The following is an 18969-nucleotide window of genomic DNA, read 5'->3' as shown; positions in this document are numbered from 1 at the left end:
ATGGAGTTCTTGGCTCTAGTAATACGACCATGTCAAGGTAATCTCACATACACAAGATGATGGGAAGACGATTTTGACAATGTGTGTGTGCTCACACATGCTGTAACATATGTGAATGTGCATTTGGAAGCTCTTATGAGCTTATAGGATCCGATGAAAGTCCTTTTTTCATCATATGAGATAATAAATGGATAGTGCTTTTTTACAAGATAATAAATGGGTAGTGCTTTTTTACAAGATAATAAATGGGTAGTGTATTTATTTTTGAGATATTTTCTTATGTGAAAGTGTATGTCACTAGGAATCATTTAGAGAAGTAAACGCGGACACAAGAGTTTCTTTATTCTCATAAGAGTTCATTAAACTTAATATACATTGGCCACTATGTTTCTTTCTTTCCATATTGAGATGATAGTCATAAATGTGACTTTTCTTGCATGACTAGGAATCATTTATAGAAGTAAAAGGGGAAACAAGGGTTGCTTTATGCTCATAAGAGTTTTTTAAAACTTTCTTTCTATATTCAGGTGGTAGTCATAAACATGATTTTGCTTGCATGTATACAACTTAGGTTAATGTGATCATCTTATAATATCTAACATTAGATTTTATGACCACATAGTGTATGGTAGAAGCTCTTAAGATCTCATAAGACCATATATGAGCTCAAAAACTTTCTTAGATCAATGTAATCATCTTAAAATATCTAAAATTAACTTTTATAACCACAGTGTGTATGTCTGTATGGTAGAAGCTCACTAATAGCATTTATTTGAGTTCACCACGAACTTCTTGCAGCAATGTGATCATCTTTTAATATCTAACATCAACTTTTGTGACCAGCTAGTGTATGGTAGAAGCTCGAGAAGGCATCATTAGCAGCCTTTTACATTCCGTCGCTGTATGAGCGCCATTATTAATGCCGTTGCGCGACGCTGGATAAACTCTGCTCTGCCGTTCCGCGCTGGATAAATGCCGCGCAGCGAGACGCTGAAAAAAAAAATAGCGTACCGGTCATTCAATGGGCAGTACATACAACGCGATTGAACCATGGAGCATTCAATGTCCCGGTGACCACGCGACGGAACCCCCTCTCTCTCTCTCTCTCTCTCTATGGGGGATAAGTAGCAGTGACCAGCCCCACAATTGCGAGTCTCTTTGGAGCTGGAATTCTCCGGGAGCACAAGTAGTCATGCAGATGCTGCTATATTTTCTCATAAACTCTTTAGTGATTACAATTAGTGGGGTGATTGCCGCAAACCCTTGCAGCTACCCTGCAATGTTCGTGTTTGGCGACTCCTTGTCCGACACAGGGAACGCAGTCCTCATGGGCCACTCAGACGCCTTCAAGTCGACCGTGCTGCCTTACGGTGAGACCTATCCCGGCAGACCTGCTTGCCGCTTTAGCGATGGCCGCCTGGTGATCGACTACTTGGGTTTGTTCTTTGATGTTTGAATTATTCACGTTTATTATTATTATTATTATATATACAAATACAACTATTTCTCTCTCTCTCTCTCTCTCTCTCTCTCTCTATATATATATATATGATCGGGTTGGCTAAGAGAAGCTTATTGTGTGCAGCTACATACTTGGGTCTACCACTATTGAACCCGTTCCACAATACCACAGCCAACTTCACCACCGGCGTTAACTATGCCATTGTCGGAGCAACTGCGCTCAACAGATCCCAACTTAATAGCCTTCACATCTACTCAAGCGATGATGGCTATCTTGACGAGCAACTCTTATGGCACCTTACCCTTAAAGCAGAAGTGGAGCACGCACACGAGACACTAACACGTGGGAAACTTAAAAATACTTTGCATGTGCATCCATATACTATGTATGTACTTGTCTCAAAATAATTTGTATATTTTGAGTGTAGGCAAGCCCAACCTGGCTTCATTTGCTAATGGATTATATGTCATTTGGATCGGTGGTAATGATTACACATCTGCTTTTAACTCGAGCACCTACTCAACGAGTTTTATCAATGCAACCGTTGTGCCTTTTGTCATTCAAAAGATAAGACAACTAGTAGAGGTAATGTTTCTTATTCCTTGCTTTAGTGAACTACTTGTCCAATCTAAAAACTCTATTGAAGTCCAAAGAAATTATTGGTTTAAGTGAATGCCATGTTTACCTTTCATGACCTAATTAAAAACATGTTGTACAACAGACCTTATACATCAATGGGGCAAGCCACTTCTTAATTTTGGACATCCAACCTATCGGTTGCTTGTCTAGATTTCTTGAACCAAACCTTCTTGCCACCAGGAATAACGATGGGTGCTTGCGGGACTGCAATATTGTTGCTTACAACCATGGTGTATTGTTGCTCAATGAAGTGGAAAGCCTAAGAAGAATATACACTAATGGCACATTCCTCTTTGCAGACTATTATGGTGCTCACATTCATATTATGAGGAATCTAGCATCATTTGGTAGCTATATACTTTCTAATTTTCTATCATATTGCTAAGGAAACCATCACAATTTTGGCTAACTAGCTATTGAATTATGTTATTAGCTAACCTATGGACTTTTAACAGGTTTGACCAGTGCTCTTGATGCATGTTGTGGTGCCGGGCCTCATTTTCCTTATGACTTCGATAACTCAAATGAATGCAGCATTAGTTCATTCCTGTGCTCTGACCCCGGAACTTATATCCTGTGGGATGGTACCCACTGTACAGACTACTTCAACTCAGAAATCTCCAAACAAATGTTCAATACGGGTTTCTACCTTGACCCACCTAATGGGCTTAGCGTTTGCTCTTATGCTGAAATCTCTAACAGTAAAGCAGCCACCACTACCATCATGTAGCACTTTATACTTGAATTATGATCTCAAACATTCATGCATACGATTATGAGTAGACCATTTAATGAGTAGACATTGATTAAATGGTGATTGTTTCTTTTTGATATCACCAAACGTTTACAACCGTATGTTGCATGTGATCATTAAAATGTTGAATAGATGATGATCGATTTTTTGATCGACTCATTAAGCATTACATCTAATTAGTGACATAGACTTTTGTGATCATATATTTTCATTTCTCACTTGCTCGCGTTCTTTTCTTAGACAAAATGCAAAAGATGAATGTCATTCATAGATTGCAGAAGATATAGTATCATCAAAGATCATAGAAAATTGCTGAAGTAGTATTCTTCTACTATTCTTGCGAAGATCCTGACATGAGTAAGATTAGACCTTAGCTCATGAAGCTACATATTTTCTTGCACATTTTTAGTGGTGATTCTTGATGGCCAAGTGACTATGTTAATGTTCTTCATGTGGCATTGTCAAGTCATCATTGTGGTATTTGCCTCATGCCAATTCCTTGGTCCATGTCTCATCATTGTCACTCTTTTTTGACCATTAGGTCACTTGGGTGGGGATGAAAATTAGAAGTGGTCCTATTTTACATGTTCTTTACTTATCTAGTAATTATGTCTTATATGGGTACATAGTTTTTAATTCATGTTACCACACTTACTATATAACACTCACTATGGTATACTTTTGGTGATAAGTTTTGGATGCATTTACAAGACATGGGCAGTATCAACTTGTGTTTAATTGGTGTTGTATATCTCTTCTAGCAATACTTTTGTGGATAGGTTCTGGATGCACTTACAAGACATGGGTCTTTGTTTCTCAATATCAACCAGTGCTTGATTGGTGTACATTAATTTGGACATGTGCATTAGAAGGAGAAATAGGTGTAAATATTGTTGAATCATTATCAACTAGCCATTTTTCAATTTGTGATTATCATGTGTAGAGGTATACAAGACACATCACAAACCCACTTATTGTTAGATGCTAAAGCATTTGGAGTGATTCATTTATTTACTCAAATTTAAACAAAGTGGTTATCCTGTTAGGACATAGAGGAAGCTATAAAGTAGTATTGGCATTATAAAACTTTTTCTAGGTTAAATTTGGAGAAATTTCCAACGTGCAGAATGTTCCTACTATCATAAAAGCATTAGATGATGTGGTAAAATGAGAGAATGATTAGTGCATCAAATATAGAATTAAAGGAATAGATTGGGAAACATCTCCTAAGATGTCCGTCTTTTATTCTAGAAGAGGAATACTTGTGAGTAAGAAAAAAAAAGTACTATAATAAACTCACGTTGCCTTGCATCTTTTTGCATGCCACACTTTTGCTGAAATGTAAACTCGGGGGGTCACTCATAAATATGTAAGCGTAGCACGTGGGTTCAATAGAAGGGATTAAAAAAAAATAACACATTTTTTACATACAAAAGGGTACCATTTAAAGGGAGTATTTACATATTGAATAAAAAAAGGGTGTGTTTTATTCATGAAAAATGTATAGTTAAGGGGTTTTTTAATTAGGCTTTAAACGCACGTGATATAGAGAGTTTACATATAGTGAACTTCTCAAGAATGTAAAGTCGTGTTCTTGTCCATTGAATACCAATGAATGCCCTATTGAGGCCAAGGATATTGTGCCCTCTTACAATATCCCTCCCAACCTACCTCCATCAAAATTCCCTTCTTTAAATTCTCACTATATTTCCCACTCTCTTCTTTAAAATCTGCTAGCTCTCTTAAAAATTCAAAACTCCCTATCTCTAAAATAACTTTGCTTGTTTTTCTAACTAAAGGAATCTAACTTTTCTAAACTAACCCACCTCCTAACATACACACTAAAATTTTAACTATCCTCCTTTCCTTTTTTCCTAATAACCTTTTCTCCTTTTTATTTATATTTCTCACTAAGCCTCCTTGCCTCTAGTCCTTTTACACAAAAAAGAGGGAGCAAAAAATATTAAACACCAAAAAGATACTCCTCGGATTGATGTTTTTTCACATGTGCCCACATGACTCATTTATGCCTTGATAATAGGCTAATGTTGGACATTCATATTGATAATAGGCTAATGTTGGGCATTCATATTTGATAATAGGCTAATGTTGGACATTCATATTGATGGTTGGCTCACACTTTATGAAGTTGGGCATTCATATTTAATGTTAGGTTAATGTTGGGCATTCAAGGTTGGCTCACTCTATTTCAAGTTGGGCATTCATATTGAATATAATTTAGGCCAATGTTGGGCATTCATATTGAATGTTGGCTCACTCCTTATGAAGTTTGGCAGTCATATTTGATGTAAGGCCAATGTTGGGCATTCATATTAAATGTTGGTTCACTCTTTTTGAATTTAGACATTCATATTTGATGTTAGGCCAACATTGGGCATTCATATTGAATGTTGGCTCACTATTTATGAATTCGGGCATTTATATTTAATGTTGGGCATTCATATTGAAGGTTGGATCACTCTATTTGAAGTTGGGTATTCATGTTTTGATATTCGCTAATGTTGGTGGGCATTCATATTGAATGTTGGCTCACTCTTTATAAAGTTGGGCATTCATATTTGGTGTTAGGATAATGTTAGGCATTTATCTTGAAGGTTGTGTAACTCTATTTGAAGTTGGGCATTCATATTTGATATTAGATTAATATTCGAGAATTATAAAGCATGTATATGATAAATGTTTAAACACTTGTTTTGATGATTAAAGAAATTTTACCCCTAAGTATTAGAGAGTAATGGATTAGTTCTTTCTACCATTTATGCAATTTTTACCTAAAGAATATTTGATACAAGATTAAACACTAGTTGGAGTGAACTTCATTTTTCTCTTCATTAAGTAGAATGATTCAAGGTTTCTTGATAGTATGTGTAGATGCAAGCTTACTTTCTTAAATAGAAAATGTTTCATGCTTAGTAGCTTGCTTAATGACATAAGTTGAAAGCAAGGTTAGTATTTATTTAGAAAGATTTACATGTCTAGTTACTTAATGTGAAAAATGAATGCTTGCTTGAATAGCATGGATTGGAATGCATGCTTATCTTTTTCATTGGAATGACGATTAAAGGCATGAAATAGAATGCTAATTAATGTGAACGAGTAAATATCTTTTCATATCTAGTGGAGCTTGAGAAGAAGGATTCTTTATTAGAATGATGATTCAAGGCGTTGAGTAGAATGCTAGTTGATAATGAAAAAATCAGAGTGAATGCCTCTCATAAGATTCATGTTATGACTAAGCTTTTGACCTTGCTCTTACATTAAATAATCCTTCTTATTGATTTCTCTTCAGAGATGCATGGTCTCATGTATGACATGTTAAGCTATCTTCTTTAAAGATGCTCATCTCATGATGATAGTTGAGATCATAGTTGTTATTCTTGTTGCATAATTGAGCTTGATGCTAATTTTATTATAATAATATTGATGAAACTTAATGCTAATTTTCTTACAAGAAGCTTCATGCTAGCTTAATTCTAGTTTTCGTATAAAAAAGTTTGATGATACTTGGGACTTCAAGTTAGAAAGCTTGGTGATTAATTGAGTTTCTACACTAAAATCTTGATAAGCCAATCATAATTATCTAGTAATTATTGACATATTAGAAGGCCTAGTATCAAAGTCCAAGAACTATTTACAGGTGCTAAAAATATTAACACTTTTTTTAATATATATTTTAACAGTAAAGGTGGTGGCTAAATGGTCAATAATCACATGTTAATTAGGGCTTCCTCAATTGACTAAAAGTCAAGGTTTAAACTCATAACTATCATATTCATCGAATAAGAAAGGCTTTCAGGAAGCCGCCTCAATATTGCCTATCACCCCTGACCACTATACACAAGAGAATCAAGTATTGTTACGTCAAGGATCTACTTAGAGAAAAAATGTTTCATGGTGTACTCTAGGGTTTAACATAGAGAATATCCTAAACTCATTAAGCATGGTGGACTCTTTCTTTCATTATATGGAGCTCCAGAACCCCATCAACGAAGGAAAAACTCATAGACTCTTGGCACACAATGACCTTAAACTAAGAACATCACAATTTCTTTGCCATATATCAATCCCCTTAAGTTGGTTTAACCCAAGTATCCCAATCCAAGGTTGTCCACGGAAAATCACACATCTAAGTCTAAACATAATAGTGTAATATCAATTGTGATCTTACTGGAGACATTAGAAAGGAGGGGTGAACAGAGGGACACCTTTTTGGAAAAGGAAGGGTCAAACTATTCAAGGTGCAATTGTATGCTTTCTATGGATCATAAGGGCTTCCTTCATCTATCATCTCTTGGTGCCTACTATAATCTTTTTTTAAAGGTCTGAGTTGCATAGTTTTGATAACTCTTTAAAGTAGGATGTTTGTGTTATAGCAAGCGCATCCACCAGTCATGCTGTGAGCAAGATTGAACCCATAAAGTCACATTGTGACTCTATTTCCTTACCAACTAGGCTACATCGTTGGTGGGGACACTCTTAACAACAATATTGTAAAGCAAGTATCTTGGGTGCATGTGCCTAGTACATGAGATATCAGAGGGAAAGTCATTTTTATGGTATATAATCTTCCTTGTTTGCTTTTGTTATGTATCTTCACTGGTATGGGAAAAGAATGTAATAATTCTTTTTAAATGTTTAGTAATTTTTTGGAGGTGGCAATTCTTTGTAGCTACTCTCGAGTTGTCGCATAACTCGAAAGAGAAATTGAAGTGGTGGATTATCCCATATGTAAGAGCATGGTAAGTCAATAGCAACAGGCTAGGAGATGGGAACCCAACCATCGACGTTGCTTAGTTCCCTAGGGTGGTGTGCGTGCTGCTGCTTTGTGACTATGACATAATCAGCTTGTGAGAGGCCAGCCCACCCTGACCTCATTTGACACTTGTATTCGTTAGAGGGAATAAAGGGTATAAAATCCTTTCATTTGGGGCAATATGGGCATCCTCAAAGCAACTAGAACAATAAAAATAGCAGGTAGACAAGCTATTCAAGATATTCAACCTAGTGTTGTCAACAAATCCTAGGAGCAACAGTTAGGCAGTTGCAGGGAGCACTCTCTTACACTGCTCATTTATCTTTATTGAGCTAGCGTGGGTTCTAACATATCATTTCTAGTAGGGAGAAAGGAGCTTGGAAATGATCAGCACCTTATTGACATTGATACTCTCCTTTTGCAAATGCTAACTACTTAGTGAGGCCTCTGGTAGCCCCCGCCTTGAATGATTAGTCAATCAGTTATATATGTAGCACAAGAGGTTGGGACATCCCACTTGTCATTTGTCTGAGGCCATCCACTACAACCCATCAGATTTAGCAAGCTAGATAGAATGTATGCCATTGGAGAGCTAGTCAGATATCCTGGGAACAGCTGGAGAGAGCATTCTCTTACACTCACTAAGGAAAGGTCCAAGAGTGCCTCCTGTAGACCAAACTACTTTACAATAAGAAAATCCCATGCTTGGAACTACCGTCTCTAGCTATGGCATCTCATATATGGAGGAGGTTGATGAGTTTAATTAGTTAAAAGATGGAAGAGATGACCAGACCTCAACTGATATCTGCAGATTCTACTCATCATATGATGTTACTCAAACTTATATAACAAGAGTATGGATATGGCAAGCTTGCAACAAAAACACTATCCTCACAAATCAACAAAGGTCATTCCATTAATAACCCTTAGACAATGGGACTTTGAGCAGCTAATAATTAAGTTTTTACAACCAATACATGATCAAACCAATATATCATTTGTATGACAACAACATGATAGCTTCTACACATGCATCTATTGCACAGAGAGTAGCCAACATCACATTGCAAGACCATATTAGGGAGTTTGGAAAAATCCCAATTCCCATTTTGTAAGATAAAAAAGATGGGGCACAATGAACCCTTTTAAACTTTTATTAAAACTAGCTCATCTAATATATCGTAAAGCTCATGAAGAGTAGGTTCTAAATCCACATTCTCCATCAACTTTGGATTTAGTATGCTAAAGATATACTAAAAGTTATATTGAAAAGAAAATTCCTAAAGTAATGGGAATTTTCCAAGCTCCCTAATATAGTGTTTTGTGATGTTGCACACATTTTGATGTTGTAATGCCATGCACAAAAGAAAGTTTTAACAATTGTGGGGAATTATAAGTTGCATGTAGAGACAATCATAACAACCTAGGCAACAATCGCATGAGAAATACAAAGCTAAGAATAACATGAAAAATGCAAAAATGAGTATAGGCACTATGATAACAAAGGACGCGTTTTGAGATCCTGTTTCATTTTTCTGAAATGCTTACACATGATAAATCATACAAATACTGTGTTGTGGACTTCATCCAAGTACATGGTGACAGTCTCCATGTTTATAGCGTTGTATGCATTTGTTGTGAAATAGTGCACCTCATGGTATTGATGAAGAGCATCATCTATTGGCTTTTCATTCATCTCCATGTTGTGCAACATACAACATGCAAAAATTAGCATTAGGAGCTTGTAGATATGTGGATTATGAATAGTTACATGTAAGATATGCCACAGACCTTTCAACCATCCAAATGCATGCTTCACTACCATACGTGTCAACGAGAGCCTGAAATTATAGCGTGCTTGTAATGGAAAAAGTGGAGATTGGAATGGAATTCGCTTGGGGGGTTCACCTAAAAATATGTAAGTATAGCACGTGAGTTCAAATGAAGGGGATTTTTAATTCAAAAATTTAATATAAATTTATAAAAATATATTTATAGAAATATATTTATACAAGGGGTTTTTAAAAACGATTTTTGAAAAAAAAACCATAAGTCCATTAAAAAAAAGATCATTTTACTCTTGAAGAAATCATATAGGTCAAGTGTTTTTTTAATACCCCTTAAAACACACGTAATACATAGGGTTTCTTAGTAGTGCACCCCCCTGAGGGGATTAGGAGAGCAGCCATGAAAGTTGGTAATAGCCGCCATCTCCAATAATGTATTCCCTTATGGCATAACCCCTCTCCATAAAGCAAGGACCATTGGACGAGGTTCGATTACCCCAGATAAAAGACGGTAAATTTTTACAACACTCTCTTGTCATTGGTGGGCCTTTGGAAACCCATAAAAACATCAAGGAACCACATATTTGAATTAGCGATGCCCTGCAACACCATGGAGTACCTACCCTTTTGGTCAAACTAATTGGTTGAGTGCTAGGTGTTCAATGGCTATGTGTGTGCACCCCACAACAATTGGGCAACCCGTGCTTGGTTGCTTGTTCTGCATGCCAACTTTTAAATTGGCCATGTCACCAGGAGTAGAGTAGAGTTTGAAGTGCTCTGTTAAGGCATCAAGAAAGTCCTCGACAATCTTGGAAACAGTTGAGATACCACAACCAAACTTATGAGAGACCTGAGGGTAAGTGCAACAGCTTGTGGCAAGACGCATGAGTGCAATAGCAATCGTGCGCTCGCTGATGTACATGAATTTCTCGACCCAAGAACTTGGAAAATTTGACGCTGGGATTGCACGAGATCATCATGGAGAAGATTGGTTGGCAACCTGATTAATAAAAAGAGATCGAGGAAGCTGAAAGAAAGAGCGAAAACGTTCACCATGGATCATCTCCACACCATACTTTTGTTGCCAGTACCCACCAGTGTATTGACCTCGGCTTCACGTACCATTGATGTTGTGCGATATCAAACCATAGTAGATGAGGCGAGTTGATTAAGACGAGGTTGCCAAAGACATATGGTAGAAGCTTGAAGAGAAGAACATCACCACCCACCAACGAGAGTGTTGCTGCTGCAAGCACACTACCCATCCTCAAGGCCAAGGAACTTTTGGTGGTTCCCTATATAGTGAACTTCACGATATATATAGGAAATTTTGAGAGATTTCTTCATTATCTAGATATAAATATCTTATATGTAACTAGAAAATCATATTCCCATTTACTCAATCCTCCATATATATATATATATATATATATATATATGTGAGATATGGGCTAATATGTAAGTAATTCAATTTTCTATATAGACAAATATGGGCTAATATCCAAGTAATTTAATTTCTTCTATAGACATATATGGGCTAATATCTAGGTAATTCAATTTCTTATATAGGAAATATGGGCCAATATCTAGGAAATTCGATTTTCTATATAGAGAATATGGGCTAATATCTAGGTAATTTAATTTCTTATCTAGGTAATTCAATTTCTTATATAGGAAATATGAGCCAATATCTAGGTAATTCAATTTCTTATATAGGAAATATGAGCCAATATCTAGGTAATTCAATTTCTTATATAGAGAATGAATAAGAAATATGGGCTATTATCTAGCTAATTCAATTTCCTATATAAAGAATGAATTGCCTAGGAGTGTAGACATGGGATATATCAAGTGAGGATTAAAGAAGGTATATAGATTACTAAATATCCCTCCCAACCTACCTCCCTCGAAATTCCCTTCTTTAAATTCTCACTATATTTCCCACTCTCTTCTTTAAAATCTGCTAGCTCTCTTAAAAATTCAAAACTCCCTATCTCTAAAATAGCTTTGCTTGTTTTTCTAACTAAAGGAATCTAACTTTTCTAAACTAACCCACCTCCTAACATACACACTAAAATTTTAACTATCCTCCTTTCCTTTTTTCCTAATAACCTTTTCTCCTTTTTATTTATATTTCTCACTAAGCCTCCTTGCCTCTAGTCCTTTTACACAAAAAAGAGGGAGCAAAAAATATTAAACACCAAAAAGATACTCCTCGGATTGATGTTTTTTCACATGTGCCCACATGACTCATTTATGCCTTGATAATAGGCTAATGTTGGACATTCATATTGATAATAGGCTAATGTTGGGCATTCATATTTGATAATAGGCTAATGTTGGACATTCATATTGATGGTTGGCTCACACTTTATGAAGTTGGGCATTCATATTTAATGTTAGGTTAATGTTGGGCATTCAAGGTTGGCTCACTCTATTTCAAGTTGGGCTTCGCAGGTGACCTAGCGCTTCACTCATAGGCCGCTTCCTTGGCTCCTCATCCACCGTACCGGAAGCTCACCATTTTAATCGCACCGAGGCTGGTCAAGACCTCGGCCGACCTTACTACGCGAGACGTCCTTCATTGACTCTCCGTCAGCAGTTGCAACTTTATCATCACGACCTTAATCACAAGACGGCCAAAATGCTTCCCCAGCATTCTTGACATAAAACAATCATTTACAAACAGCATTTACAAACAGTTTACAAATACAGTTTCTATATTAACTCTCATTTTTCCACATTATCCCTCATCAACCCACATTACTTATTCCACATTCCATTTATATGTGTACTCATCCCATCACATCATTTTCCATCTCATCACTTTAGATTCCTTCACATCACATATCATATATTCACATCCATACATATATCCACATCCACATTCACATCCATACATCCACATCTACATGCATACATTCATATCTACATGCATACATCCACAACTCCATGCATACATCCACATCCACATTCACATTCACATCCATACATCTACATCTACATGCATACATCCACCTCCACATTCACATCCACATCTATACATCTACATCTACATGCATACATCCACAACTCCATTCACATCCACATCTATACATCTACATCCATACATCCACATCTCCATTCACATCCCCATCTATACATCTACATCTACATGCATACATCCACATCTCCATTCACATCCACATCTATACATCTACATGCATACATCCACATCTCCTATTCACATCCACATCTATACATCTACATCTGCATGCATACATCCACATCTCCATTCACCTCCACATCTATACATCTACATGCATACATCCACATCTCCATTCACATCCTCATCTATACATCTACATGCATACATCCACATCTCCATTCACATCCCCATCTATACATCTACATCTACATGCATACATCCACATCTCCATGATTACAATAAAATTCTTTTAATTAATCTAGGATGATAATTCCTAGAATATGGTAGGAAGTCCTCTTTTCATGCTTTGAATGAAATTATTTTATGTGTAAATTTTTATAAAATTTTGCCATAGCTTCGCTACTATAACTGATAAATCTCAATTATTTTAAAGATAAGGCTTATCTTTAAGGGAATGATTAGAATGATCCCTAATTGGATCATTAACCCTTAATGGATTAAATAAAAATAATCATGAACTAAAAGCATAGATAAAAAAACTATTAATTTATTCTCAAGCATAGATTAATCTTGGATTAAGAAAAAGCTTTATGAAAAGCTTCATTTGGATTGAGAATGGGTCATGAGTATGACCATTTCTTAAGTGAGAGAGAGAGAGAAAAACCATTAGAATTAAACATAAATAAAAATTTATGTAGTTCTTTACTATCATTAATTAATTAACTTCAATAGCATTTCAAAAACCATACCAATTAAGCTTCTCAAGCTTGAGAGGGGTTGAGAAGAGAGAATCATTGAGAAATTATAGAAAAGATCAAAATTCACTATACTTATCTTATAATTTGCTTGATTCTTTGTTCACGGTAGAGGCCCCCAACCAATCAATTGGTTTAGTATGTTGATGGAGCCACCAATGGGGATTGAAGAAAGAGAGAAGTGTCAAAAACTAGTGAATTATTAAAGAATTCACAGTTCTTGGCTTAGGTGGAGTAGAGTAACAAAGCATAAGACACTATATTTTTTTCAACAAGGGAAGGCTTCTATTTATAGGAAAAATTGAGCTCCTAACCAAACAAACTGATTCTAGAATTTTTCAAGTCAGTTTGGTTGAATTTGGACTAGATTTGGACCTAGTTTGGTTACTTTTTGATTCGATTTGGTTCCATTTTGATTTGGTTTGGTTCAAGAGAGATGAGAGATAAAAATATCACATTATTTTTTAGTTTAAAACTCATTCAATCATGTGAAATATGTACCTCCTTTAAAGAACTCCCCTTCCTTACATATGTGTCAAAATTTTATTGCTCATAGTTTTTTTACTAATAAACCTTGTACATTTTCAACTCTTCATCTTATGTGAAATATGCACCTTCTTTAAAGAACTCCCCTTCCTTAGATATGTGTCAAAATTTTATTGCTCATAGTTTTTTACTAATAAACCTTGTACATTTTCAACTCTTCATCTTATGTGAAATATGCACCTTCTTTAAAGAACTCCCCTTCCTTACATGTGTCAAAATTTTATTGCTCATAGTTTTTTACTAATAAACCTTGTACATTTTCAACTCTTCATCTTATGTGAAATATGCACCTTCTTTAAAGAACTCCCCTTCCTTACATATGTGTCAAAATTTTATTGCTCATAGGTTTTTACTAATAAACCTTGTACATTTTTAACTCTTCATCTTATGTGAGCATTTACTTATTTTTGGGTATCTTCTTTTACAAATTGGATTTATCTCCTTCCTACACATGGATTGATGCTATTGGCCCATAGGAACCTTAATTGGACCATAATCTAAAAAATTTCTGAAAATCTAGACCCTTAGACTAAGGTTCTTTAAACCTATTTCCAATTAATTCCAATTGCACATTGGAAAATTCTTTCTGAATTTCTGTTTCAGGGGGATTCATTTTAATAAGGTGAGATATTTTTCTATCCAAAAATATTCAAAATCTGAATATTCTCTCTCTAGAATATTTTCTCTCTCTAGGTTAAAACAGCCACAAACAAGATCTCTTATATTTCAGAAAAGGAATTGATTACAGGGGAATATGCTAGACATCAAAAAGGGGGTTGGGGGAGGAATCTTACAGACTACGTACTGTGCAATGACCTTCTACCCTACCTTTGACATTAGGTCTAGGCTAGGTCAATCTCCTATCACACATGCTCATAATTTATTTATCGATTTTCAAGATGTATTGGAAGAATGGCTCCAATTCACCTCCCAATTTTTGCGAGAAGAGCTCAACGAATATTCAGATGAAGTGGAAAACTCATCTTGTGCATCTTCACACTTACCATTGTATGGTGATAAGCTAAAGTATGTCCAATCAAGAGGGGAAAAAAGAGAAGTAGAATCCATAAGCAAGGATCTAGCAATGTTGGCATCCAAAGCTGGAGTACCATTACTATCCAAAGACCAGCTAAGCTTGTTAAAAGTGTGCTACAAAAGAAGGATTTTGAGTGATCAACACGCTATTGCTTATGCTACTCGCTTGGGATATGATCGTGGTCATCTCATAAGTGGAGTTGCAGCAAAAGCATACATATCAAGGCTACAAAAGGCTTACTTGAGCTTATGGGGGTAGGATAATGTTTGGTTTCATTAAACATTGAGTGACAGTATAATCAGATTCCAATCTAACCTATACTAGTTGTTGCTGCAGGTCGAAGGAAACCATTTCTGAGGTCTAAACATGCAGTTTGAAGTATGGGATCTGCACAAATATCAAGACTTGGGTGTAGAATGTTTGGAGCCATTTTGTACTAAAAGCCCATAAGATAGACTTAGGATTTGGCCAAAACAATGTGCGTAGATGGGTTTAATTTTTGGATTGTACGAGCCAAATCTTTACACTATTGTATCAAGCAATCAAATGCCTCCAAACTTACTGTCATTTGATTATCTCTTTTGTCAATATTTGCAATTCGATTGCAATGAAGATGTGCTTGTTTTTTATTGAAGATATTGCCTTGTTAAGGTGTAAGGCTATGAATATTATAATTTAATTTGGATAGACTCAATTATCTCAACAGAGAAAATCTTTTATACATCATATTCAATAAATTTGATGAAATTTAGCATTGACAATATACTCGCTCTTTTATTTTTTTGGTTGAACTTATGAGGTATTGGAGCATTTGTCTATGAAGGTCTAAGACCATCCATATCATGGATGAATTTATGTTGTTGGCACATAATATATTTATTTAAAATTTTGAATGTCCATTAACCATACATTTTATTTTCAACAGGATATGTTGAAGCATATAGCTTTGATTTCAAGTGTACAGAAAACTTACTATTGAGGTGGCACCAATCATTGGTGACTCATGTACCTAGAAGCAAAAGAGTTCCACCACCCCTAGATACAATAAGGAAACAAAGAAGAGTATTGATACTTGAACTCAATGGTGTTTTACTTAAGACCATTGAGATGCAACATGGTGATGTATTCCAGACTAGGCCAAACATATGCATCTTGTAGAAGAGAATACAAGTGTTTGGAATTTGATTCGCAAAGATGCATTCACTTTCCTTGATTTTTGTATACAATGGTTTGAGGTATGGATCTGGAGTACTAATAGACTACAAAGGACTCGACGCATTATTGAGTTGTGCTTTCCTCGGTACCATCAAAAGTTTAAGGTCGTTAGCAAGGCAGGCAGCATGTCAAAAGACGGATCTTCTAATTGGATATCGATTTGTATACCACAAAAACTTGGATGTAGTATGGAGAATTTTTCATGACCTGGATGGAAATAACACGCTAATTTTTTATGATACCCTCTACAATGTAATGTGGAATATGCCCGGAACCTACTTGATTTTTCCAAAGATGTGGAATCAAAATATAGAGGAGCTTCAAAGTTTTTTGGAGACAACAATTAGCGCATGGTTACTTGGTTGGATTTATGCAAAGAACAAACGGGAGTATACTTGCAACACTTTAGTAAATGAAGCAGCTTATGATAGAGAAACTTTGTATGTATTGGAGAAATACATGAGAAAACGCTATGTTTGAGATACAATTACATCCATTCACATTTACCCAAGTCCACATCTCATCCATTCATATCTAACCAGATCCACATCACATCACATCCATTCACATCTCATTACATTACATCCATTCACATCTCATTACATCACATTCACATCTCACCACATCCATCACACTCATTCCCATCCCACATTCATTCACATCTCGTTACATCCATCCTCATCTTATCACATCTCGTTCACATCTCATTCATTCCATCCACATTACATCACATCCACATCTATCCATATCACACCACATCCATTCACAACTCATCACATTTATCCACATCCATTCGTTCATTTACATTCACAACTATCCACATCCATTCATTCATTGACATGCATATCTATCACATCACATCTTATTCTCATCCATTTATATCACATCACATCCTTTCACATATCATCACATCTTATTCACATCTCATCACATTCACATCCACATCCATTTACATCACATCACATCCCATCCATTTACATCACATCACATCCCATCCACATCTCATCACATTTAGTACCGTTTTCTACTTTCGATATCGATGGGACTTTTCTAAGTTTCTACCAATTGCTTGGCCTAGTTAAAGGTACTTTTTCTCGATGTATTTTTTCATATTCTTTCTCAAATTTCTCAAGTGAAATATATTCAATATTCTGTTGCCATATATATAGGCAGTGATGTGTGTGAACACACTTAGGACCGCCGGGGCACTTTTTCCCTCTTTAGGAGGTTTTTTCCCCCGACTTGTATATACGCCCATCATTCTAGGGCTAACTTATCTTTTGTACATTGACACAATCTAATACATTGTGTGTTATGTGCATTCCTGCTTCTTCTTCTCCAAGTTTTGTGTGCTTTCTTGCAACCCTAATTCCAACAATTGGTATCAGAGCAGGCATCGGCTCCCAGGGCTACGCCGCCGACACCCTCCGACTCACGTTCTCCGATTGAGGTGAGCTTTCACGAACGCTTGCAGGTCCCTATACTCTGCATCTGAGGTCGTTTCGGGCTCCGTTTTTGCATTTCAAGTTCCGCACAGGTGTTTTCGTCATTTTGTGCAGAAATTTCGACAGTGCAATTTTCTGCAAAACAGGCATACGTGTTCTATTGTGGACCGTGCTATATAGCACAAGTTGTCTTCTGTTTAGTCTTTGCTTCATTACAGGTATCTTTTGCATCAGTTTCAGTCAGTGGCCATGGCTGATAACAGCAATGATGTATTTCGCATGTTGTCTACTAAAGACAAACTGGATGGAGACAGCAACTACCCACTTTGGGCATACATGATGCAGCATGTTTTGGTTGCAAAAGGAGTGTGGAACATTGTGCAGGGTATGGATGTACGTCCAGGTTCTGTGGATGTAGGATCTGTTGAGGATGTTGCAGGTTCTAGTAGCTCTACTGTTGCTGCTGTTTTACCCACTGCTGAACAAGCTCGTTGGGATGGTAAAGATGCGCAGGCTCATGCCTTGATTGCACTTTCTGTCAAACGTAATATCACCCCACATATTCGTTCAGCTAAAACAGCAAAACAGGCTTGGGATATTCTAGCTAGTTTGTATGCAGGTCGTAATGAGGCAAAAATCTCTTACCTGCGTAAAGAGCTAGAATCAAAGATTATGCAGGAAGATGATGACATGAATGTTTTTCTTGCTGAGATTAAAGATCTCAAGGAACAGTTGATCTCTGCAGGTGAGATTATTCCTGATCATTCTCTTGTGTAGACTGTTCTTGATGCTTTACCAGAGTCATATCAGACTTTTGCTTCCACGTGGAGACTTGTTACTGAGGATAGACCTGATGTGGTCAAGTATGATACTTTAGTCAATAAGCTCTTGCAAGAAGCGCAGTCCAGGCAAAACAGGACTAGGCAGCATGCAGTGGATCAGGCATTTATTACTGCCCAGCAGAGAAGAAGTGGTAAGGCAGCCCCTTCCACTGTTTCTTCTCCTATTAGTAGGTCTGCAACTTCTTCTCCTTCCACACGTAACAACAATAAGTCTGAGAAGGCTCTTGATAAAGGCAAGAAAAAGACCAGGTGCAACTATTCTAAGGTAAATGATCATGTCATTAAGAATTGCCCTAAGCTAAAGGCTAAAGAGGCAAAGAAGAAAGAGTCAAATGCAGCCACAATAGCGGATGCTTCTACAAATGCAGATTCTGCAAATGTTGTGTAGGATACAGAATGGGCATTTAGCGTGTATTGCCAGTATGACCCATCTGTACATGATGCATGTTTGGTAGTTTCTGTTGACTCTCATGTATGGTATTTTGACAGTGGTGCTACAAAGCACATTACCTCGCATCGTGATATGTTCACTTCTCTTGAGGCTGTCCCTAATGGGAATACTATCA

General features: G+C 36.4%; 1 protein-coding gene across 1 annotated transcript; it reads left to right on the top strand.

Annotated features, from left to right (window-relative positions):
* The first annotated feature begins 1141 nt into the window (after nucleotides 1-1141).
* On the top strand, nucleotides 1142-2793 carry LOC147611098 (acetylajmalan esterase-like). The gene is made up of 4 exons (XM_086785196.1): nucleotides 1142-1436; nucleotides 1586-1804; nucleotides 1890-2047; nucleotides 2557-2793. Exons 1-4 carry the CDS (start codon nucleotides 1193-1195, stop codon nucleotides 2560-2562), a joined length of 627 nt encoding a protein of 208 aa, XP_086641322.1. The 5' UTR covers nucleotides 1142-1192; the 3' UTR covers nucleotides 2563-2793.
* The last annotated feature ends 16176 nt before the right edge of the window (nucleotides 2794-18969 follow it).

This window comes from Cibotium barometz, chromosome 48 (assembly GCF_041138505.1).
Source record: "Cibotium barometz isolate CiBa-2024 chromosome 48, ASM4113850v1, whole genome shotgun sequence".
NCBI classification, from domain to species: Eukaryota; Viridiplantae; Streptophyta; class Polypodiopsida; order Cyatheales; family Cibotiaceae; genus Cibotium; species Cibotium barometz.
The sequence above is the reverse complement of the archived record's forward strand: the minus strand, read 5'-3'. Positions and strand labels throughout refer to the sequence as shown.

Excerpts from the sequence above, each read along its gene's own strand:
- LOC147611098 (XM_086785196.1), top strand. The coding sequence starts at position 1,193 with ATGCAGATGCTGCTATATTTTCTCATAAACTCTTTAGTGATTACAATT. Across the intron at positions 1,437-1,585 it reads CCTGGTGATCGACTACTTGG|CTACATACTTGGGTCTACCA; the intron begins GTTTGTTCTTTG and ends TATTGTGTGCAG. Across the intron at positions 1,805-1,889 it reads CGCACACGAGACACTAACAC|GCAAGCCCAACCTGGCTTCA; the intron begins GTGGGAAACTTA and ends TTTTGAGTGTAG.